The 22,344-nt window shown below is 50.2% G+C and overlaps 2 protein-coding genes across 2 annotated transcripts; one reads left to right on the forward strand and one right to left on the reverse strand.

Annotated features, from left to right (window-relative positions):
* Nucleotides 1-1,238: 1,238 nt before the first annotated feature.
* Nucleotides 1,239-3,118, forward strand: LOC119823348 (cytochrome c oxidase subunit 5B, mitochondrial). Its single transcript, XM_038343311.1, has 4 exons — nt 1,239-1,394; nt 1,927-2,000; nt 2,170-2,269; nt 2,930-3,118. The coding sequence occupies exons 1-4, from the start codon at nt 1,292-1,294 to the stop codon at nt 3,040-3,042; spliced, it is 390 nt and encodes a 129-aa protein (XP_038199239.1). The 5' UTR covers nt 1,239-1,291; the 3' UTR covers nt 3,043-3,118.
* A 4,924-nt stretch (nt 3,119-8,042) lies between these two features.
* Nucleotides 8,043-21,424, reverse strand: Actr1b (actin related protein 1B). The gene is made up of 11 exons (XM_038343183.2): nt 21,243-21,424; nt 19,493-19,557; nt 18,163-18,238; nt 12,376-12,501; nt 12,024-12,148; nt 11,648-11,864; nt 11,452-11,544; nt 11,179-11,353; nt 10,548-10,609; nt 10,316-10,356; nt 8,043-10,176 (listed from the first exon to the last, which is right to left on the reverse strand). Exons 1-11 carry the CDS (start codon nt 21,288-21,290, stop codon nt 10,074-10,076), a joined length of 1,131 nt encoding a protein of 376 aa, XP_038199111.1. The 5' UTR covers nt 21,291-21,424; the 3' UTR covers nt 8,043-10,073.
* Between the last annotated feature and the right edge of the window lie 920 nt (nt 21,425-22,344).

Genomic DNA, 22,344 nt, shown 5'->3' on the forward strand with positions numbered 1-22,344 from the left:
ATGCAAAGTGAAACTATTTTCAAATAATTTCAAGAAATGTGGGGCCTCAGAATAGACACTATTTTTTTCTTGGTGGCAGAATCCACAAAGACCAGGTTAGCCTGCCCCCCTCCCCAAGGAATGTTCACTAGCTCCTTTAGAAAATAACGTACAGGGGCCAGATGACAACGCCCGGGAATTTAGTCCTTTGTAGTTTTCCTCAGACTGACCTGTAAGCATTATATTTGGTCTAAGCGGCCGGATTTACTAAGTTATTTGATACTATTCCATGCCAGGCCGCTGTAAGGTACTGGTGCTCTATCTCCGGAGGGAGCACAGTTAGGGAAGCAGAGTGGGTCAGGAATATTCCACAACGTGAGCACAATGCTCGGCCCAGGACGTGGCCAGTGTCTGCAAGTCCTCTAGTCGTCCTGCCGTGAGTTTTCACTCCTTACCTGTGTGCAATGGGGAGCAATGGGAGATGTTTTCTGTTTAAATTAGAGGTCTCTGGCCTCCGTACCTACTGTGATTTCCGTTTGCATTATTAACTTCCCTTCCTCCCTCCTCCTAGTATCCTCCTCATTGGTCCATACCTCGCAGAATGGCCACCAGGAGGTGCCCTGCATCCCCATCCCTGGGGCCAACACCATCACCTCCAGGGGACACTACTGTAGGAGGAAGCCAGATGTCTGTGAGCTCGAGACCAGTCTTATGTGCAACGCGAGTTCCGGGTCAGTCACGGCCGACTGTACCCTGACAAAAAATAAAAAATAGAAACAAAAAAAAAAAAAAAAAAACCAAAGAAAAAGAAATTGAGGCCAAGACTGTGGGTAGGTCCTGCCAAATTCTGACAGGGTGGAACAACGTAGCAAGCTGGTGATGGTTAATGTTCTGCCTGAAGACCCGAACTCGCGGATTAACAGGTATAGCCAACAAAACCGTCTTCCTGAGCTCATGTATCATTTGTGGTGCAGCAAATCCCCGACTAAGGGGGACTTAAGCTTCCAACAGCGCCCCCACCAAAGGAACCCCTAAGTGGCTGGGACACAGAGGCGCGAGCACGCAGGCGGAAAGCCGCTCGCTCCGCTTGCTAGCTGTCATGGTGACTGACGCCACGCCTCCGAGGCTGAGGGAGTCTGCGCGGCGGGCGAAGAGGCCGAGCTGCTCATGCGCAGCACCTACCTTAGCTTCTTGGGCAGGCTTGGGGGAGGAAGCGGAAAACTGACTGGACGTTGACAGATGCCCGTCACCGGAAGTCCCGCCTGTCTTGCCGAGCCTGTTCCCGGAAGTGCATCTACTAGTCTCCGGCGAAATGGCTTCAAGGTTACTTCGCGGAGTGGGCGCTCTGGCGGCTCAGGCCCTGAGGGCCCGCGGGCCTCATGGCGCGGTTGCGACGCGCTCCATGGCTTCTGGAGGTACGTGGGGAGCTGGGCGCGCCAGGTCTCTGTTGGTGGCCTCGGGGGTGGTTGGTGACGGCGTGGTCTAACGGGGTGGGTTATTGAGCTAGTCCTGGTCCCGTGGACCACCTTACGTTCCGGAAGCTTGCGCTCGGCGCGGTCTGGCGGTGATTTTGGCCGCCCACCCGATTGACCGCTTCTAAAGTGCCCTGACTGGAAGGTGCCGGGTGACCTTGGGAGACAGGTTCGGTTGGAGGGATGAGAAAGGACTGGACCGACATCCAGATTCCTTACCCACCTCCAGCCGGTACGTTCTCATTGATTTGGTTTTAGAAAAAGTCGAAAAACAAGCTTCGGCGGTTGGTGGGGAAAACGTCCCATAAGGCGCTGGGAGTCATGACTCAGTGGGCTTAGGGGACAGTGGAAATGGGTAACTTGGGAGCCCATCAAAGAAGCTTACAATGTCACCTCTCCCGTGTCGGTCATTTTTGCGTGTATTCACCGTGGTCCTATCATGAATTATGGACATAATTCATTTTTCGTCTTTCAGGTGGTGTTCCTACTGATGAGGAGCAGGCTACAGGGCTGGAGAGGGAGATCATGATAGCCTCAGAGAAGGGACTGGTGAGGAAGAATTCTCGGTGTCCTCTGGAGCCCTTGGACTTGGGCGGGATCAGCGGAGTCTGCTGTCAGCCAGCATTTGGTCCCGGAAACTCGACTTGTAGGAACAGCCCCTTTGCAGTGTAGTGGCCGGGGATGTCTGTCATAATTAGTCCATTCTTGTCTTTTTCAGGATCCATACAATATGCTACCTCCGAAGGCAGCTTCGGGCACCAAGGAAGATCCTAATTTAGTCCCGTCTATCACCAACAAGCGGATAGTGGGCTGCATCTGTAAGTACCTTGCCTTTGGTTTCTGGCCTGTTTGTTTATGGCCTGCTACACAGAATGCCTGTAAATCGCTTCAGATACATGCATGTGACTGACTGTATGTGCATAGAAATACTCATGAACACTGCTGTAAGGGTTCTGACTGTCCTGATCCTCAGTGAGTGTGAGAGGCCACCGGAGTCAGATGCTTCTGGGGCTGCAGTTACACGCAAGGTTGTGAGCCCCCGATGTGGATGCTGGAAATTGAACTCAGGTTCTCTGGAAGAGCAATCCATGCTCTTAATTGTTGAATTGTTGAACCATCTTTCCAACCCAGATTATTTTATTTATATATTTATATATATAATCTTAAATATAAATATAATATATATATATATATATATATATATATATATATATACACAAGTTGTATGCCAGGCACTAAGGATTCAGATCAGTGCTGCTCCTGCTGCTTTGGGATTCTCCGCAGAGAATGGAATTGTGAGAACCTTCAGTGACCCTGATACAAGGTTATTTCACTCATAGGTAAACTCCACCCATTGTTTCATTTGAAAGAGCAGAGCTTACAGTGATATCTTAGAGTCAACTGCAGTTTTTTCTCTGAAGTGTCTGTAGGGAAGAGGCTCTGGAGCTGGATGGCTGTCAACCACTTTTCCCTTTCAGGTGAAGAGGACAACTGTACTGTCATCTGGTTTTGGCTGCACAAAGGCGAGACTCAGCGGTGCCCAAGCTGTGGAACCCATTATAAGCTGGTGCCCCACCAACTGGCCCACTGAGCCCTGCGTTAACTTTTCAGAATGTGATGGAAAACTTCCCTCCAATAAACTAGCCGCTGTATTGGCTCCTCCCATAGGTGGCTAGTCTTTCTGTAGTTTTTGTTTTGTTTTGTTTTGTTTGAGGCAGGGTTTCTCCATGTAGTCTTTGCTGTCCTGGGACTCTGTAGACCAGGCCGGCCCTGAACTCACAGAGACCCACCTGCCTCTGCCTCCTGAGTGCTGGGATTAAAGTTGTGCGTCACCACCGCCCACCACTACTGCCCAGCTTCCATAGATAGTTTTATATTGTCATCAGCTGTCTCTTAATACTGCCTTGACATCTACTGAGAATGTAAAACCAGTATGGAGTTGTTAGATTTATTTATTTATTTATTTATTTTGGTTTTTCGAGACAAGGTTTCTCTGTGTGGCTTTGATGTCTATCCTAGAACTAGTTTTTGTAGACCAGGATGACCTTGAACTCACAGAGATCTGCCTGCTTCTGCCTCCCTAGTGCTGGAATTAAAGGTGTGTGCCACCAGAGCCTAGCTGAGTTGTTAGTTTTTTATTTTAAGAAAATTTTTAAGTTTTATATGTAAGGATAGAGGAGGAAAAATCAAGGGAAATTTTGAAGGGTGAGCAGTGGCAGTATTTGGACCTTACTTGGGTCTTGATGTTTTTGTTTTTATAGTGCTAATGATTGAATAACTGGGCCACATGTTACTGAGCCACCTTCCAACCCTGAACCTAAATTTAGGGGAAAGACATTGTAGACTATCACTGACTTCTGTACCTGTCTGTGGTTCCCAAGTCTGCCTACCAAGTTTAAAGGAGAAAGGAGGGGGAAAGGAGAGGTGCACTGAGCTGGCCATGGTGGTGCCATTTATATTCCCAGTTACTACTAGAGTCAGTGTGGGGATCACTTGAGCCTGGACCACATAGACAGACCTTGACCCAAAATAATATTTTAAACTCAGTATTGACATTAGGTAGTCACTAAATTTTCAAGTGTGAGTTCTTCTTCTCCAGAAGGACCCATGGGAAAAAGAACTGGGGAGAAGAGCAACAACTCACCTCAGCCACCATGTTTATTGATGTGTTGGTAAAATTCTCAAAACAAATTTCTGTAAAACGGAAATATCTCTTCATTTTACATTGAAATTTGCCAGACATGGCTTTCATTGCTATCTCCTAAACTGGTTCAGCATACATAATTTTGGGTTTGAACTCAGGAATGGAGAGCCTAGGAGAAAGGCCCTTTCCCGATCTTGCTGACCTATTTGGAAGGTGTAGTCTAAGGTGCTGCTCTAGATGTGAGTGATCGTCTCTGCTTCTGGGTGCCCAGGCATTGATTGGCCACTGAGGCCTTTCCTGTGGGAAGGGGATCCCACACGCTACTAGGTCTTACTCTGACAATCCCAGTTTAAATGCTGTTACCACTGTCCGTACCCTGAAAACTCGAGGTGCTACTGGGAAGCTCTCCTTGTATGTACTTTTCTTTCCATTCCTTCAAACTGCATAGAATGAGCTAGATCAGAAGTCAGCCTGTGCTCTCCTGGCTTCTCATTTCCTAATCCTCCTTGCTGTTTTTCTTTTAAGGATTGTAACCAGTACAGAAAGAAAAAAAAGTCTCTAGGACATTTACAGGCTGTGGTGGGCAGAACAATAATCCTCTCAGGATGTCCACATCTTAAGCCCCAAAACCTGAATGTACATTAAGTCACAGAACAAGCAGAAATTGAGGTTGTAGGTGGAATTGAGTTTGCTGACCTTAGCACTAGGGACAGCTGTCTGCCCATCTTTCAGGTCCAGCAGGTAATGTATACCAGCTGCCCAGCCTGATGACCTGAGTTCATCCCTGGGACCCACATGGCGGAAGGAGGGAACCAGCTTCATTAGTTTTTCTCTGTCCTCCACACATGTGCTGGCATACATGCACACTAAAATAAATATCTTAAAAATTAGATTTTGGATTATACAGGTGGAAGGGAATGGGAGACCTAATGATGCTGATTCAACACAGGGAAGAGGTCTTGAGCCAAGAATGCAAGTGGTCTCTAAAAGGAAAGCAAGAGAGTGATTATCTAGTCTCCAGATGTGAAGGCCTATGGATGCTTTGATTTTAGCCCAGTGAGACCCATGTTAAGCCGATATGTAAGATAATAGATTTACATCCTAAGTCACTACATTGGGATTAACTTTTTATAGCAGCAATAAGAAACTAAACAGACTACTAAATTCCTGAGTCTATAGGTCTTTGATTTAGCTGAACTTTGGAATCACCTGAAGATCTACAAATCTTAGGGCCCAGGCCATACTAGACCACTGAAGCATACTCCCTGGGGTGGACCTGGGGAGCAGAGTCCCCCAGGGGCTTCTAGTCCACAGCTACAGCTGAGAACTAGACTAGGCTAGTCACGTGGGCTTGAGGAGCTCCTGTACTTCCTTGGACTATTTGGGATAAGAAGGAACTGCGGTGTTCTGACCGAGAGGGCTAAATTTCAGGTTCTGCATCAAAGAGGGTTTGTCTTGTGTTGCTAAGGAAACATACAGACTTACATTATCTGCAGGTTCAGGAATAAACATTTCCAGAACCCCTTGGAAATTGCCAATCTGGTGCTCTGTCATACAGGTGTAGTATGGTTTTTGTTTTGAGACGGTCTCATCATATAACTGATGGTCTAGAACTCCCTGTGTAGACCAGGCTGGCTCAAACTGAGAGATCCACCTGCCTCTCCTGAGTGCTAGGATTAAAGCCATGTTGCCACCATACCTGGTATTTTTGTTTTTGTTGTAATATTCTGTGTGCATGCATGCATGTGCAGTGTTTTTGGGCATATGAGCCACCGTATTCACATGGTAGTCAGAGGGTAACTTTGTGAAGTTGGTTATGGCCTTACAGCTTTATGTGGATTTGGAAGATTAGTTCAGAACATCAAACTTGTGTGGTGTCTTTACCCACTGAGCTACTCTTTTGTTCCATCTTACAGACTTTACTTAATCGCTTCAATATGATTATCAAAAATTAGGAAGGTAGTTTATATATTTCAATCACCTAATCCTTAGGAAGTTTTCCTAAATGTTCATTAGATTTGTTTTTGGTGTGTGTGTGTATGTGTGTGTGACAGAGAGAGGGGGGGGGGGGGGGGGGGAGAGAGAGAGAGAGAGAGAGAGAGAGAGAGAGAGAGAGAGAGAGCGAGCGAGCTGTATAGTCCAGGCTGGCCTCAAACTCAAAAGCTCAGGAGGTGTCAGCTCCTGGCTGCTGGAATTGCAGGTCTGCGTCAGCACAGCAGCTATGCAGGTTCTTTTCCATCAAGGGGTCCAGTTCAGTCATATTATCTTCCATTGTGATGTCTGGGGCAATTCCTGTCTTACCCATTTTGACACTGTCAGTGGTTTTTAAATTTTAAAATTTAAAAATCAACTCGACTCCGACTTGTGCTATCAACTGGAACACAGTCAACCTATCAATAAGGTAAAGAACACAGACTCCTCCCCTGCCCCAGGTCATCAGCTGTCCACAGTCCGAGTGAGGGTTCGTGATGTTTCTGCATCATGCCAGAATGTTGACCTGCCTTTTCTTGTGCAGGCAGTCAGAGCTGCTGGGAGTTCCCGAGCGCACTGGTTCTGTCACATTCAGAAGACACTGGGACAGTCCTTCCCAAGTTCTGGCTCTTACAAATGTTCTACCCCCTCTTCCATGGTAGTTTGAGAGTCTTGGGGATGTCATCTGGCTTAGCACTGTATAGTCACTTAGTGACTTTCTCTTAACCATCACCCACTGTACAGACTAACTTCTCTGTTGAGGTCTGAGAGCTGCACTAATCTATGGGTAGACAGAAAGGAATTTGATACTGTTCTTTTTTACACAATGGTAGCATTAGGTTTTCCTCTGGAATCAGTGAGCTTCCCCAGCCACAGGTGCTTGGGACAGATTTGCAGCACCCAGGCATGCATTTCTTTCTTCAGTCAGGAAAGTGGTTGGTTACTCGCTAAACGTTGGTGTCACTGTTGCACCCGTGGGCATCTCTGGCTAATCTAGTCATTCCAGTTCACAGCTGGCTAAGACTTCTCTCTCCACAGCACCTTCCAGTGTGGACAGTTAGCCAGGAAGCTTCCTGGTTAGTTACAGTTTGATTTTTACATGTCCTGTGACCAATGTGTGAGTATCCTCAGCAATAAGACCTTACCATCAAGTACTGGGGACAGCCAAAAGCAAGCAATAGCCTGTATTGTCATTGTTTTGGGACAATACAGACACCTCAACAACTCAAGGGGAGGTATCCTACATATGAACTCAGGCCTTCAAGTGCATAGCAAGTACTTTATCATCTGCACCTTCCCCCAGCCCTTAGTCACATATCACTAAGGACTCAAATATTTTATTGGATGATTTATAATACATTAAAGATTGGAGCATTGGGGGCTGCTTCAACTTGGCTCACATGGTGCTTAGAAGTCACTTGAGTTCTTACTTCCCAGTGCCACAAGACATAGGTGTATCTTGAGCTTCCCTTTAGGGAACTGAAGCACAGACTTGGATGCTGTGCTCATTGTTTCTGGTGCTGCTAATTCTAGACCCTCCAAGCGGAGGTAGGAAACCATGTATATATTCTAACCTGACTTGCTTGTACACAGATGAGTGTTTTCAGCATTAGTAGAATACAACCAGGAGTTCATACCTGTAACTCAGTACAACACAAGCTTAGTCTAGCTGCTTCCTCCCTTGGCTGTAGCTCTTTTCCATTACAGACCCTCCCTGAGGGGTATGGGGGCTATAGAGGCCTTTGTTTTAAAAAATATGACTTGGACGTGTATAAGGGGTGATTCCTGGGGAGAGAACAGGAGCAGAGCTAGCAAGCAAAACGGAACACAAGTAGGAATGGAACAGACCTCAAGTGTATTCTGCCGGCATCACACCAGCTGTTTTCCCAGGAAGTGGAATTCTACATTAACTGGAATTCCACTGAACGGAGAGGTGCTGTTTCTTCCTCCCCCATGGCTGTATTTACTCGTATCAGTAAGGACTCATGAATATTTTATTGTATGGCTTATAACTCGTTACAGATTTGAGGTGTTAACCCACACAGTAGATTATGAGAGCAAACACACTGGGTGGGCAGAATGGAGCAGGGTCATGAGCTAGGCTGGGGTAGCAAAGGGACTGCAGGAGACACAGACTTGACTGACAAGGGGGGGTGCGTGTGAGAAGGGAGGAACTCAGCAGTAAGGTTCCAAGCACAGGTGGCTGGGAGCCAGTGCCGCCGGCAGAACCCTGCACAAGGGCCGGTTTGTAGGGTCCCTTAGCAAAGGTTTCTGTGTAAACTTTGATGCTATGCTTGACCACGTGACTGCACAGAATCCCTCTGCACACATACCTGATTAGTACTGTGGCTTATAGCTTTCAACACTTGGCTCTGGTTGCTATCCTCCCATAGTGAAAACTGTCACCTAGCACACAGCTAAACCACCTTCTCCAGACCCTCGACATGCTTGCTAGCCTAACTGACCTCTTTGGTTTATGTCACTGTGCCACAGACCAGTTTACCTTCCCCTGCCAACTATCAAAGGCCTCTCCCTAACCACCGACTGACCCAGGCTCCTACAAGCCAGCACATCCCACCTGTTGGCTCAGCCCCAGCACTGTCAGCCCAACACTGTTCCAGAATGGCTGGTGTCTTTCTCCTGAGTTGAGCCCTCTTGTTCTCCGCCAGCTCAGAGCCATGTCGTGCAGCAGGTGCTGACATACTAACAAGCAGCCTTCGCTACTGGTTGAGCTCTCACTGCCTGCAGGGCTTCCTGGTTGGTCTGCTTCCTCCTGTGAACTCCGGTCCACTCCTCATCCTGCCCTAGGCTGGTAAGTCTGCATCACTGCCAGCATGCCTCTGCAGGCCTGTGTGAGCTGTGGGGCACATATGGCAGCCCTGTCTAGGAACATGCACAGAAGGCAGCCTGGTTCTGCCTCCCCTAGCAGGTCACAGCAAGTGGGTAATGAGGCTGGCCTCACTTGTCCCGTTGCCCTGCCAACCACTGAAGGCTTCAGGCTCCTGAACTATGCCAGTGTCACACTGAGTTCCCTCTGGTCCTTCCTATCAATGTCCCCAGGGATGAGTTGAGCAAATGAGAGCACAGAAAGCCACAAGAATCAGAGCCACACATTGGGCTTTAACCATAATTATTACTATAATGATTTATAAAAAGAATTATTTTTCAGGCAACTGTGTTAAATTATTGTTCAGCTCTGGAGGGGGAGGTGGGGCCCTGGCCTTTGTTGAAGGAGGTGAGGACATGCCTACCCTTTGGGTCTGACTCCTGATTAAGTGGCTTTCCCTCAGCAAATCAAGACCACAATCCCTTACTGTCCAGGGTGCTGAGGGAAAGAGGGGGGGAAGGACAGCAAATCAATGTAGTGCTTTGAAAGGGAGTGGGGCAGACCACCAGCTGTGGCTGCCCATGGCTCTGATGCTATGACCCTTGGCCACATTCCCTCACTGGGAATGGAGAACTGTTCCTTAGTCCTATCTAGGACATTTGCCCAGCAAAACCGGGTGTGCAAGGGTCCAGGCAGCCCTGTCACAGGATGAGGAAATTGGCATGAAACACACCAGTGTGCCTCACCACCCCAATGGGAGCTCCTGGCTGCTCCCTCAGCCCACTCCAATGACCCAGGGACTCTGGCCCCAGTGGGAGCTGTCGGAACAAAGGAGCATGAGTGTCTGGTCTTGGTGCTCCAAGCACGGAGCAAGGAACCACAGGCCCAAGTGGTCTTGCTGAGAGGGTCGTCCAGACCAACTCAGTGTTTGTTTGGAGTCTTCAATTCCTATGCTCCAGCTTGGGACTCCCATCCATGCAGCTAATCATTACTGTGTCTGTGTGTGTATGTTGAGCACAGGGGGAGGGAGGGCTACAGGCGAGCATGACTGTGCCACCTGCTCCGGGGTCAGGGCATGCAGGGGACCCTAGGCCTACAACATGAACCCAGACCAAAAGGGGTCAAGGGCTCTGGCTCCCCTTTCCTCCCTCTCTCCCAATATGTCCACTCTCCTTAGGTATTAGAAGGTTTTGCGATGAATCGCACGGGAGCCATCTTCTTCATATTCCTTTTTGGATACCCACATCTTCTTAAAGGTGTCCAGGGAGGCGAGGATGGAGCCGCTGTAAGGATGGAGAGAATATTTTTTGGTACCTGTGGGCTGGGCCAACCGCCATCCTTTTACTTCATCCATTTTTCCCGACCTGTGTGAACCCCTGGGGGAGTCTCTCCCTAAGCCCTTCTGCTTGAGCCCCATCTCACCCAATCCACGTGGAGTACAGCCGTTCCTGAGGAGCTGAGATCTAGAAGGGAGCAAATGGTTGCGTAACCACCTGTCCCGCAAACACAGCCACCACCCTCAAAGCCAAGGCAGCGAAAGCATGCACGGTAGAGCAGGGTGGAGAATGGCAAACACGGGCGCAGGCGCAGTGGGGTTCCCATATCCCTGAAGGCCAGCGCCACCCAGCACCCTCTCCCAAGTTTCCAGTCTCACCTTGATTTTAACATCCTTTGGGGCAAGCTTCTTTACTTCACTTAGTAACCTGTCTCCAAAGCCTGTGGGTACAAAGACGGCCAAGCCTGGACCACAGCCAACCTCCCTGCCATGGTGGCCTATAGACCACTAGCCGCTGCTGTTCCTCTTCCCGCACCCTGGCTGTGGGCGGGTACAGCGTCTGAGAGACTGACGTGAGATGCAACCTAAGCCATGCAGTGCCACCTGACCCTGCGTCCTCCCTGAAGACGCCTCAACTGAGCCCCCGCTACAAACGCACCATCTAGTCACATGCTAAGGAAAACTTCATTTTAGTGCTTGCTTGTTATTTTAGTTTCTAGTGTCTCATCCCGTGTAATCCAGGCTTGGCTCTGACTTATGATCCTCTTGCCTCAGTCTCCTGAGTACTGAAGTGACAGGTGTGTGCCCCCAGGCCTGGCATAATTTAATTTTAAATTGAGTCTTTAAAAAAACCAACACATTAAAAACATCTCTCCTACTACAAAACCCAGTTCACTGAGTGCTGCCAAAGAGGTGATGGGAATGGCACACTGCTGGCCCCCGAGAGCGAGAGGTCTCAGGTGTCGGCTGCCCTGGGCCTTTGGCCTGGCCGCCATCTCTCCAACAGTACCTTTAAAGAGTGTTGAGCCCCCCGAAAGCACAATATTGGAGAACAGTGTCCGGCGAAGGTCCATGTCAGACTTGTGGATGGCAAAGGCCAGGACTTCGTGGAGCCCCTCACTCTCATCCCCCACCAGGTCTGGCTGGAAGAGCAGCTCGGGGGCTCGGAAGCGCGCAGGCCCCACCTGTGGAGAAGAGTGAAGCACAGGTTCTCCAGAGGAGCCAGCCCTTTCCCTCCCGGGTGGCATGAGCTACCACGCTAGAACCAGGCCTGGCCACTTACATCAAGTGTGCTGCCGTCTGGAAGGGTGTACTGCACCTTCTCAGTCTCAAGAGCCTCGTCCTTCTGTGGGTTGATGGACAGGTAGCAGGCTCGCTGTATGGGCAGAGTGTAGCGGGGATGCTTGCAGCCAGGGCTTGCTTTCATGTATTGGCCTCCCCAACCCCAGCCATGCCCACATCCCCATACCCTTTATCACCTCTTTGATGGTCCGGACAACCTCAAACTCAGCCGAGGTGTGGAAGTCAGCCCCTTCCTTTCGCAGCAGCAGCCTCAAATATCGAGAGACGTCACGGCCCGCGATGTCTACCCGCATGATGGAGTGTGGCATGGCAAAGCCCTCATAGATGGGGACAGCATGAGTGACCCCGTCCCCCGAGTCTAAAACCACGCCTGTTGTGCGTCCTGTTGCGTACCTGCCACCAGGTCAGCATCCTTTACTTTAGCCACCGAGGTGAGAAGACCTCCTCGACCCCGCCAGGGACCCTGGGACGATACTTATACTACCCGAGAAACAGGAATGGAGGGGATCAGGAGGCTGTGCCTCCAGGGACATCGGGGCGCAGGGCACTCACAGGCTGAGCACGGCCTGCATGGAGATAAATAGTGCAGGAACATTGAAGGTCTCAAAGAACACCTCTGCCGCCTTCTCCCGGTTCTTACTGGGGTTCAGTGGGGCCTCCGTGAGAAGAACAGGATGCTGTGAGAGATGAGAGAGTCACACACACACAGACAAGCCAGGCACCACTGTAACAGCTGCTTGTCCCGCCTGAGGACTCCATCCTGAACCAGCTCCAAAGACCAGGCCCTGAAAATCTCTGCCTGGCTATCACTTGTTGTGCACACAAACACACAGAAAGAGCAGGAAAAGTTCTATCAATGTGCGGACAGGGAGTGGGCGTGTGGACGGAAGGGTGGCTGCCACACCTCCTCGGAGAAGGTCTGTAGCTGGTCCTTGGAGTAGACGTACTGCCAGATGCGCTCCATGTCATTCCAGTCTCGCACCACGCCATGCTCCATGGGGTAGCGGATGGTCAGCAGCCCCCGGTGCTCCTGGAGGACAGGGAGAAAGCCAGACATAGCACCTGGCCCTCGTGGACCAGCTGCTAAAACGCCCATAGTGAAGTCGCCCACTGCCTCTGCCTGCTGGGTATTTCCCTGCTCCACACGCAGGCTCCCAGAGCTCAGCTGGCCTCAAATGGCTAAAGGCCAGAGAAGATGGCAACATGCCTCATTGAATACAGTCTTCTGGGCAAATGGCAGCTATTTTCATCAAGTCAGCTGTGCCTGCTGGCAAGAAACCATCACAAGCAGGCCTGATGACTGTCGGTGCCTCAGAGGGTGGGGGCACTGGACCCTCACCCAAAATCGCGCCAGATCATTTTTATGCACTCTGAATTAACTGTATGTGGCCCGAGGATCTTGAGAGGCACCAGACTACATAAGCTGGGGAAGGCTAACCAAAGGGAGAACCCAGCATGATGGGTGAAAACTTTTCAGGTGCTTTGGGGTTCCTAGTCCTCTTCTAAGTAGCCCCTCATCCATACTCTGTAAGTAAGCTCAATAAATACCAGTTTTCCCAGCTGGGTGGTGGTGGTGCATGCCTTTAATCCCAGCATTGGGGAGGCAGGGGCAGGCAGACCTCTGTGAGTTCAAGGCCAGCCTGGTCTACAGAGCAAGGTCCAGGACAAGATCCAAAGATACACAGAGAAACCCTGTCTCGACCCCCCCCCCACCACCCCAAAAAATAAATCAGTTTTTCCAGAGTAAACACTCATGGAGCTTGTATTTTGGTTTATGGAAGAAACCTTAGAAGGAGGCGAAAGATGTCCCCTTAGGAAGGAGTTCTTACCATGTCTGGTAGTCTGCAGGATATGACAAAAACAAAGATATGTTGTAGAATATTAGTTTAAGATGTCTTACATTTGTTTATGTTGTGGAACATTTATTTTAATGATGCAGAGATGTGTTGCATTCTTTCATGTTGTATTTGTTTTACTTTGTGAAGCTGTGTTACTTTGCCTGCTTAAAACACCCGCTAGGTCTGATAAAGAGATGAACGGCCAATAGCAAGGCAGGAAAAAGAACAGAAGGAGAAAACAAGAGAAAAAAGATCAAGGAGCAAGAGAACAAGGAGAGGAGGACACTAGGGGTCAGTCATGGAGTAAGAGTGAAAGCAAGATATACAGAAGAAAAGGAAAAAGCCCAGAGGCAAAACGATAGATGGCATAATTTAAGGAAAGCTAGCTAGAAACAAGCCAAGCTAAGGCCAAACATTTATAAATAAGAATAAGCCTCCGTGCGTATTTATTTTGGAGCTGGGTGGCAGGCCCCCCAAAGAACAAAAGAGTAAAAAAGAAATCAACCAACTTCAAAGATGAGTTTGGGAAAAGCCAACAGCATTGCTCTCGGTCCAGATGATGAGACAGGCAGTTAAAGCCACACCGAAGGTGGGTTATCTGTTTTCCCACGTGGCATATTGGAGTATCCCTGCAATGCCCGTCCTGGGTAATAGGATGTGCAACTGAAGCCCAGGGGGAAATTGCTTGTGTGAAGGAGGAACTATCATACAGGGGACACATGGCTAGCATCCTCCATGGTAGCCTTGGATTTCAAAAGAAAGGTGGAAGAAAGCAGATAGTGGCATTGGCTTGCTTCTTCTTACAGGTGGGGGACCAAAGAGCCCTTCCTGAGATCCAAGGCCTAGGAACCTGTGGGAAACACTGTGTAAGAGTGACAGCTAAAGAAGTGAGAGAGGTGGCAGATGACACTCCAGTCACTAGGCAAGACAGAATGGTGTTAACTGGGGTTCAGAAGGGTTTAGCAGGGATCTTGAGACAGGGATGGTGTTCATGAGCCCCACTATGCCAGCTGCTGGTGGAGGACGCTTATGGGGGACAGAGATCACAACAGCCACAACTAATGAGACAGCCAGAGTGAGGACCATGCCCAGGGTGACTGGAAGTCCCATGATGAAGTATGAGTGTATTGGCCAGCCAACTATTTGAACCAGGTGTGTTGGCACACATCTTTAATTCCATCACTCAGAAGGCAGAGACAGGTGGATCTCTCTGTGTATAAGGCCTGGTTAACATAGCTGGTTCCAGGACAGCGAGGGTTAGAGAGGGACCTTGTTTCATGCCCCACCCCCCAAACCATGTGGGCTTGGGTTGGTGCTGTAACTAGGTATTCCTGGTAGTGCCTAAGAACATCAAAGACTCAGGTGATGGAAATCTCTACAGCAGTGCAGGTGAAAAGGATTAAGTCTGACCACAGTTGGGCAGCTTCCTCCCCTGAATATGCTCTGTATATTTTTCTCTTGGGGGAGTACAAATTAGTTACCCAAACCCAAGTCCTTTTAGCAGCCAGGTACAGCAAATGGAGAGGTACTTACTGGCTGGAGAGCGGTACGGGGACGGCAACCAAGAACGCACCAGTCTCAAGCCAAGAAGGTGCAGCTGACTGCGAGGTGAGCAGGTATAAGATACTGTCCCCCTTGGCCCTAGATCTGATCAGCTTAAGCCACCTGAGCCCTACTGAGTTCATCAAGACTAGGAAAATGTTGGGGCTGGAGAGAGGCTCACTGGTTAAGAGCACTGACTGTTCTTCCAGAGGACCTGGGTTCAATTCCAGCACTCACATGGAAGCTTACAACAGTCTGTAGCTCCAGTTCCAGGGGAGCTGACCCCCTTACACAGACATATGTGCCAACAAAACACCAATCAACGCACATAAAATTAAAATAGAAAACAAAACAAAACACCCCACTGTCTTTAAAATAAAATAAAAAGCATAGGAAAATGCATCAAGGACCTATGAAAGAGCCCCAGATGAGGAAGCCATATAACCGATACAAAGGGATGCAAACTTTTTGATGTTATACTGGACTTCACTGATTTTCAGGATCTCTTCAGCTTTGGAATTCTGAAAACAGGTCCTTCCTGGACTCTCAAAGATTATCATTACAACACTATTTGTCATGGGATGGTGACCTACGGCCTTGTTTTGTCATCCTGAGCATCCTTGGCAAAAGGTTTCATTACATAGATGACATAATGCTAACCTGAGTACTCTGCGGGTTTGGAAACCCATCTGAAAGGCAGTGCACCTAAAGGAGCAAGGATGGGAAGGAAATCAGGTCACAAAGGGTGCAAAGGTCAGACACAACTATGAAATTCCTGGCAGCTTTATGGTTGGGTAAAGCATGGATGATACCCACTGTGCTGGCTGGTCTGATATCAATATGATACAAGCTAGAGTTATCTGAGAGGAAGGATCGCAATTAAGCAAATACCTCCAGAAAATCCAGCTGCAAGGTATTTTGCCCAGCCCATTGTAGGTGGTGCAATTCTTGGGCTGGTGGTTCTGGATTCTATAATAAGGAAGCAGGCTGAGTACGCCAAAGGGAGCAAGCCAGTAAGCAGCACACCTCTGTGGCCTCTGCATCAGCTCCTGCCTCCGGGTTCCTGTCCTGACTTCTGATGATGAACAGTCAGTGATACGGGCGTGTAAGCCGAATAAACCGTTTCCTCCCAACTTGCTTTTTGGTCGTGATGTCTCATCACAGCGATAGAAACCCTGAGACACCCACAAAGGTAATCAAGGGAATTCTGCAACAACTCTTACATGTAAAAGTTAAAGGATGAATGCAGAATAACTTGCGAGAGTGTGAAACAGACCTCTGAGGACTTGAGGTTAACTGAGAATCCCAGTGCTAGGGGTGGGTTGACAAAGGAGGCCCTATAAGCCCCCTAAACAATGAAGCCTACTGCCATGTTGTTGTTGCACACCAAAACTAGATGGTAGAACCCTGTTGGCTGACGTCACTTCATGCTTCAGTTTCAGGACTCTAAAATCCAGCGGAGACTACGTGGAAGTTTTCCCGTCCACTAGTCAGCTTTTATCGTGCTGAAAGGTGCTATGGAGGCTGTGGGGAAAATTATGGTCCAAAGTCTTACTGGTGGCAGACCTTGCATGCTACACAATGGACGTGCCAGGCCAGATGTGTCAGTGCAATAATGCCATGATCCGTTATGGACACAACCAACTTTCTGATCAGGCTTAAGGCCTGCTCAGCAGACAGGAATTTACATCCCGTACTGTGAGCTCAGACAGAAATGCTGCATGGTTGTGCAAAGTCACAGGCCCCAGCAACTGCAATTATTTGGTTCGATGAATGTGATGTGCCTTCCAAATATCTGTTTTTGCACTTAGGTTCTTACTGATGTCAGCTCCCATTGGAGGTCTTGCTGTTTCCCTGCTCCCATTTTCTTACTTGGGTCTTGCAGAAGGAATATAGATAGGTGGATAAGATCACCAAGACTACAGACATGGAGAGATGGTCAAAACGGTAAGAGGGCTTGGTACTCTGCTGAAGATGGAGAGCGGTCAGATGTTACCCCTCCAAGGCTCACGGAACACTGCTGAAGGGAGTGAGTGAGTGAGTGTGTGTGTGTGTGTGTGCATGTATGTAAAGACTCTAAGAGTTAAGGAAGGGAGCGTGCTACAGAACACAGTAAATAACGCCAAGCAAACGAGGAGCCATTTTCATCAAATCAGCTGTCCCTGCTTACAAGAAACCTTTTGAGCAGATCTGAGGTTCCCTCAGAGGGGGTGAGAGGGTCACTGGACCCTCACCCGAGATTTCTCCCTCCTGGGCCTCCCAGCCATTCCTGGGCAGTACCGTCCTAATAGCACATGGTCTCAGGCCTTGAGAGGAGCTAGCGTATGCAAGCTGGGGAAGGCTTTGAAGAGTCAAGATGGCTGTGGGTGTCCCTCGCTCCCACACTAGCCTCTCACTCACACCCCATCAACAAAGTCTCTGGTTCCCCAGGGTGAACTTCGGTAGAATCCTAGTCTGGTTTCTCACTGGGGCCTTATAAAGAGCCACTGTTTCTGTCATCTACTCAGGAAGAGAATTCTGGAAATGTGCCCCATCCCACAATCCCTCCTTTTACCCCACAAATGTGCTTCCTCGGTCACTGCCCATACTCTCCACAGTGTCTCCATCCGCAGCGCCAGCCACTGTTCCTGTCAGCACAACCCCTCCTGGGCCGCCTGAGCCCACCGTTCTTCCAGAATACGGCCAGGGCGCTGGCCTCTCGGCCTAGCTCTCTAAGTAGTCCTCACTGTCCTCCACGGGATAGACTCCTCCATCTGCCCTCAGAAATCCCTCTAGTGGACACTTGCTTCCCAGGAGCTGCTTGTCTGCCCTTCTATTCAGCTCTCCCAGCCTCCTTCATGCCTGGGACTGTGCCTTTATTCCCCAGGAACCTACCTGGCTCCTCCTGCCCATGCTGGGCTGGCTCTTCTCTCACACTCAGACTCAGAGTCTGATTTAGCTGTGTGGTCCCCAGGTGTGTCAGCCTAGCCAGAATGAGAAATGGCCCCAGCCCTCCTCACGGCAGGGCCATCAACTCTAGATGACTCTAATTCTCAGTCACTTTTGGGGGTAGCGGAAGATGACTTTGAAATTTCGATCCTCCTACGTCCACCCCTCACAAGTGCTGTGCTCGCAGGCTTGTGACCTTAATTCCTTCTCCTATATCTGAAAGAGGACAGGAGGCCCAAGCCAAGTCCTCGGGAGGGTCATTTTGTTTAAGTGTCACAGACACAGCACCAAACAACCGGGAGGGGTCAGAAACCCTAGAACAGGTTGCTCTGACCACCAATCAGCTCTACTGTGACTCAGGAACTCAATGGAGGGCCAGTTACCTCTGCTTTTGGTCCAATGAAGAGGTCCCCCTCCAGGGCTCCAGCCATAACCCGCATGTGCTTGGGCCGTCCGACACTGCAAAGACACAGAAGGTCAGTGAGCTGGGCAGGTGCATGGCTGAACCTGTGTCCAGGAAAACCGCAGCCCAGCTGCAAAGCTCTAGAGAGTGGCCAGTCTGAGCACTGGGAAGTGGTGCAGGGCAAAGGTCAGAGCCTAGACTTAGGGTAAGCAGGCCAGCACTATGGGTCTTAGCAGCACAAGCAGTGTGTATTCTGAAGGAACGGGTCTCTCTCTAGGGAGCGCCAAGTGTGAACAACACGACCCTTCATGGCCGGGCTCTAGCAAGGGATGAGCCTTCTATAGCCACTGTCTCAGCCCAGCCTCTTGTCTGCTGTTGGACGGAGGACAGCTGTGTAGTGGCTTTCCTTGTGCTCACAGTGGCCACTGTCCCTCCCTACTGCCACAGCTTCCAGAATAGAGATTAGTTCTTGGCAAGCATGCATCTGATGAGCCTGCTATTCCAAATCGTGACCCACATTCCCCACATACCACCAACAGCCTTCCCTGACACCCACCCAGACAGAGTTCTGGATGAAAGGCTGAAGCCCTTCGGTCCACCCTCAGTGCGCCCAGGCTGGCCCTGTCCCTAGATAGGCATGCAGTTCTCAGAGCCTCTCCAGGGGACTTCAGGGTCTAGCTCTGATCTGGCCACTGACAAATCCTTAAGCTCTGAGAGACCCCAGAGAGAACTTTCCCACTGGGCAGGTACTCAGGCACTCCAGGATCCCTAGAATGGTACCCACTAGCACCACCTGGATCATGTGGAGTGGGTTACACAGGAACATTTCCTAGATGCTAAACACAAATGAGCCTAATCAACATTTCTGGGGGCTGCAGGTACAGCTTAGAATGTACACTTAGCTTTCGGGAGGCAAGGGGTTCAAGCACCCAAACCACACAATAATCAGAAAAACCTTTCCAGGGAGGCAGGGGTACCCTCCCCCCACAACTCTCTGTGGGAGCTTAGCTCTTTCCCTGGAGAGAGGTCCCTTTTATTTCTGCCACAGCCACCGCCACACCCCATCCCCAGGGCAATGCTGGCTGCTTCTCCTCCTCTCAGTCTCAGCCAGAAACAAAGGTAAGACGCTCTGAAGAGGAAACTCAGCCCTTAACTCCCCAGAGCTCAGGTTAACCCCACCAATCTGTTGCTTCCTCTGACAGGTGGACAGGGAGTGGCCCTCAAAGAAGATCGCTGTAACCACAGGGTCCATGTTCTTCCCAAAAGCAAACACGGGAGGTGGGGGAGGCTGCTGCCCCGGCAACACTTACTAGTTTGGGAAACAGTACTTAGGAATCTGGTCTCCTGCAAAACCAGCCTTGATCACCCCTGAACCCTGCAAGGAAAAGCAATGTTTAGCTTCTGCCGTCAACTCCAGATGCAGTCAGTGTCCCCAAGTGGAGAGTTCTGGCAGCCCCACCAAGGTTGGGCAGGGGGGAAGCCAGAGACCCCAACCTGGAGGACAAGATTATTCACGTGCACTAGTAGCTCAAAACTGGGAATAATGCTGCATCTCCGGCCCTGGAGATTTTTATGTGGCTGGGTCTGGAAACTCGAGGGGTGGAGGTGGCGACAAGAGGGGCTGTTAAGGGCATCTAGTGGGTGGAGGTCAGGGTTGCTGTCCGTGTTCTACAGTGCGAAGGAGGTGATCCCTGTTACCAATAATCACCCGGACCAGTAGGGCGAGGAGAGAGAAAGCATCACACACCTCCTCCTCGGTGAACGCTATGGCTAGTTCCTGTGGGAGGAGGCATACAGCTACACTCCAAAGATAGCTGGATGCTACCCCTCAGTGTCCTCCTATGCAAGAGTCCCTTTCTTCACCGGCAGAAATAGACCACATACTGGGCCCACCCGGGAGACCACTTGGGGTGTGGAAAGATCGGTACCTTTCTCAAGTACCTTCCTTGGGGAATAAGAGGAGGAGACTAGCCCTGCTCCTGCTCCAGCCTGGAAGCTGGACCTAGGATGTCAACAAGAACCTGGCAAGTCCTCCACTCAGTAAAGGAATCACTTTCTCATACCCTTTGCCCACCAATCACAACCCTTTGGGCATGCAGAGCAGCAACAAAACATGTCCAAGTCATAGGAGAGGGCCTCCAAGCCCAAAAGGAGGCAAGCAGGTGCCCCTGAGCTCATAAGCTTGTTGGCTACCAAGAAGGGAAGTAGCCTGATGTGCACTGTAGCCTGCCAGAGCACTGGTCAGATAAGCACACCCCAAGCCCAGGACTAGCCTCCAATGATAAACATCCTGTTATGATTTAAGGGAGTCCACATGGGTGCTCCAAAAAAAGGCAGCCACAAAGGGACTCTATCAGGGGGGTCACGTGGGAAGGAGTCAGCTCCCAGAAAGAGCAGAAGTGTGTCACTGTCAAAAACTCCAAGGCCTGCACACCAGAGGTATCCTAGGCATAGCCAAAGAAAACCCAGGGCAGCTGAAGGCAAGCAGAACCCTGGTGCTGGAAGACAAAGCCTCGGGAAGCAGGACCTCTTTCCTTTCAAGCTTGCGAACAACCTAGCCCCAACTGCTGCTGCACTGAACTCTCCAAAAGGATCATTTAAAGAGAGGGGGGTTAAAGCGGCAAAGAGGACGCCAAGTGGTGGTGGGTACTTGGCTGGTTGACATCAACGTGCAGTGTTTGCCTCTGGGTGCAGCCTCTTGGGAAGTGTTGTAAAGATCTCCAGGCCCTCCAAAAGATGAGGCCAGGAGTGTGCAAAGGTCAAATGTCAGCCGACCTACAACAGGCTGACCACCAGGCAAAGGGCCGGAGATCTAAACTTGCCCAGAGCTTCCTTCCATCCACGACAGATGCATCCGCCGGCCTAGAGCACCAAGGACCACCTGGCTAGGTCCTGCTGTCCTGCACATCCTGGGCGCCCAGGGAAGGGGTCCCGAGGCCCACACCTGGCCCCGCGGGGGCAGCGAGTGGGCACTGGTCCCACCAGCACAGGCCACTGCGCGGCGCCGCGTGCGACCCCGGGCGGGACACAGCCCTCCCCCAACCCCGCTGTCCCACTCACATTGTCGATGACCACGGGCTGGTTGGCGATGATGTCGTACGACTCCATGGCCGGGCCAAGCCGGCCCTGCCCAGCAGGCGGGCTGCAGGAGGACCGGCGGGCTACAGGGCGAGCAGGAGGACCAGGACGGCCGCGACTCTAGACGGGGCGCCGCGCCCCTCCCCCAGTACACTGCCTACGCGAACCCAGCCCTGCGGCCAATCACAGCCGGCAACTGGCCTGATTGACGGCGAGCGCCGGGGCGGACTGCTGAGGGACGGGGGCGGGGACTCTTGGAGCTGGTTAGCCAATTGAAGCTGCCCGGAAGGACAGCCGGGCGTTGCCAAGGTAGGCTGCGCGGCGTCCGTGCGATGATGTCATGGCTGGGTTCTTAAAGGGGACGCAGGAATTGAATAGAAGATAGTGGGTCCTTTGCGATTGGAAAGTGTCACCTACTTGAAACACATCTTCAATGAAACATCCGTGAGCACTCCTCGTAGGAAGACAGCCTTAATATTTCAACGGTAGAGTCAAATTAGATTTACTCATTTTTTTTATTTTTTTATTTTTAGAGATAGGGTTTTGGTTATGCCCAAATCCGTGGGTCCCCACAAAAACCAACAAAGGAGACCGAGTCCCATAGGTAAAAACAAAGAGCCTTTATTTTAACCAAATTTGCAAACTCGGTCTCTCCACATGTCCAACGTATTTGGAATATCTGGAGAGCCCCGATTGGGTTTTTTATAATAGTAAAGGTGGGTGGTGAGGGGTCTCTGAGGTTCAGCAACCCTGATTGGCTGACATTTGTCTAGGGGTGCCCTGGTGAGATGCGCTGGCAGGTGATCCTATCTACAGCTCTTGGAATGCCAGGCATTTCCTTTGAATGTTCTGCTCTTGGGTGGGGGTTGGGCAATCTCCGCCTGCCAGGCATTGCCCCATGGTAAACTATTGAGACCCCAGACTCCAGTTAATTTCATCAGTGTCCAGAGTAAAGAACTTCCTTTGGATGACCTGCCCAGACTTAGCTTTCATGGCTGGCTCCCACAGTCAGTAGGGGCTAAATGGTGAGATCTTGTCTCCAAAAAAATTCTATGTAATTTATATCATAGTAATATATTTATAT

The sequence above is a fragment of the Arvicola amphibius genome, chromosome 9 (genome assembly GCF_903992535.2).
Source record: "Arvicola amphibius chromosome 9, mArvAmp1.2, whole genome shotgun sequence".
NCBI lineage: Eukaryota > Metazoa > Chordata > Mammalia > Rodentia > Cricetidae > Arvicola > Arvicola amphibius.

Excerpts from the sequence above, each read along its gene's own strand:
- LOC119823348 (XM_038343311.1), top strand. The coding sequence starts at position 1,292 with ATGGCTTCAAGGTTACTTCGCGGAGTGGGCGCTCTGGCGGCTCAGGCC. Across the intron at positions 1,395-1,926 it reads GCGCTCCATGGCTTCTGGAG|GTGGTGTTCCTACTGATGAG; the intron begins GTACGTGGGGAG and ends TTCGTCTTTCAG. Across the intron at positions 2,270-2,929 it reads GCGGATAGTGGGCTGCATCT|GTGAAGAGGACAACTGTACT; the intron begins GTAAGTACCTTG and ends TTTCCCTTTCAG.
- Actr1b (XM_038343183.2), bottom strand. The coding sequence starts at position 21,290 with ATGGAGTCGTACGACATCATCGCCAACCAGCCCGTGGTCATCGACAAT. Across the intron at positions 18,239-19,492 it reads AAGTACTGTTTCCCAAACTA|TGTCGGACGGCCCAAGCACA; the intron begins GTAAGTGTTGCC and ends GTGTCTTTGCAG. Across the intron at positions 12,149-12,375 it reads TACAGACCTTCTCCGAGGAG|CATCCTGTTCTTCTCACGGA; the intron begins GTGTGGCAGCCA and ends CATCTCTCACAG.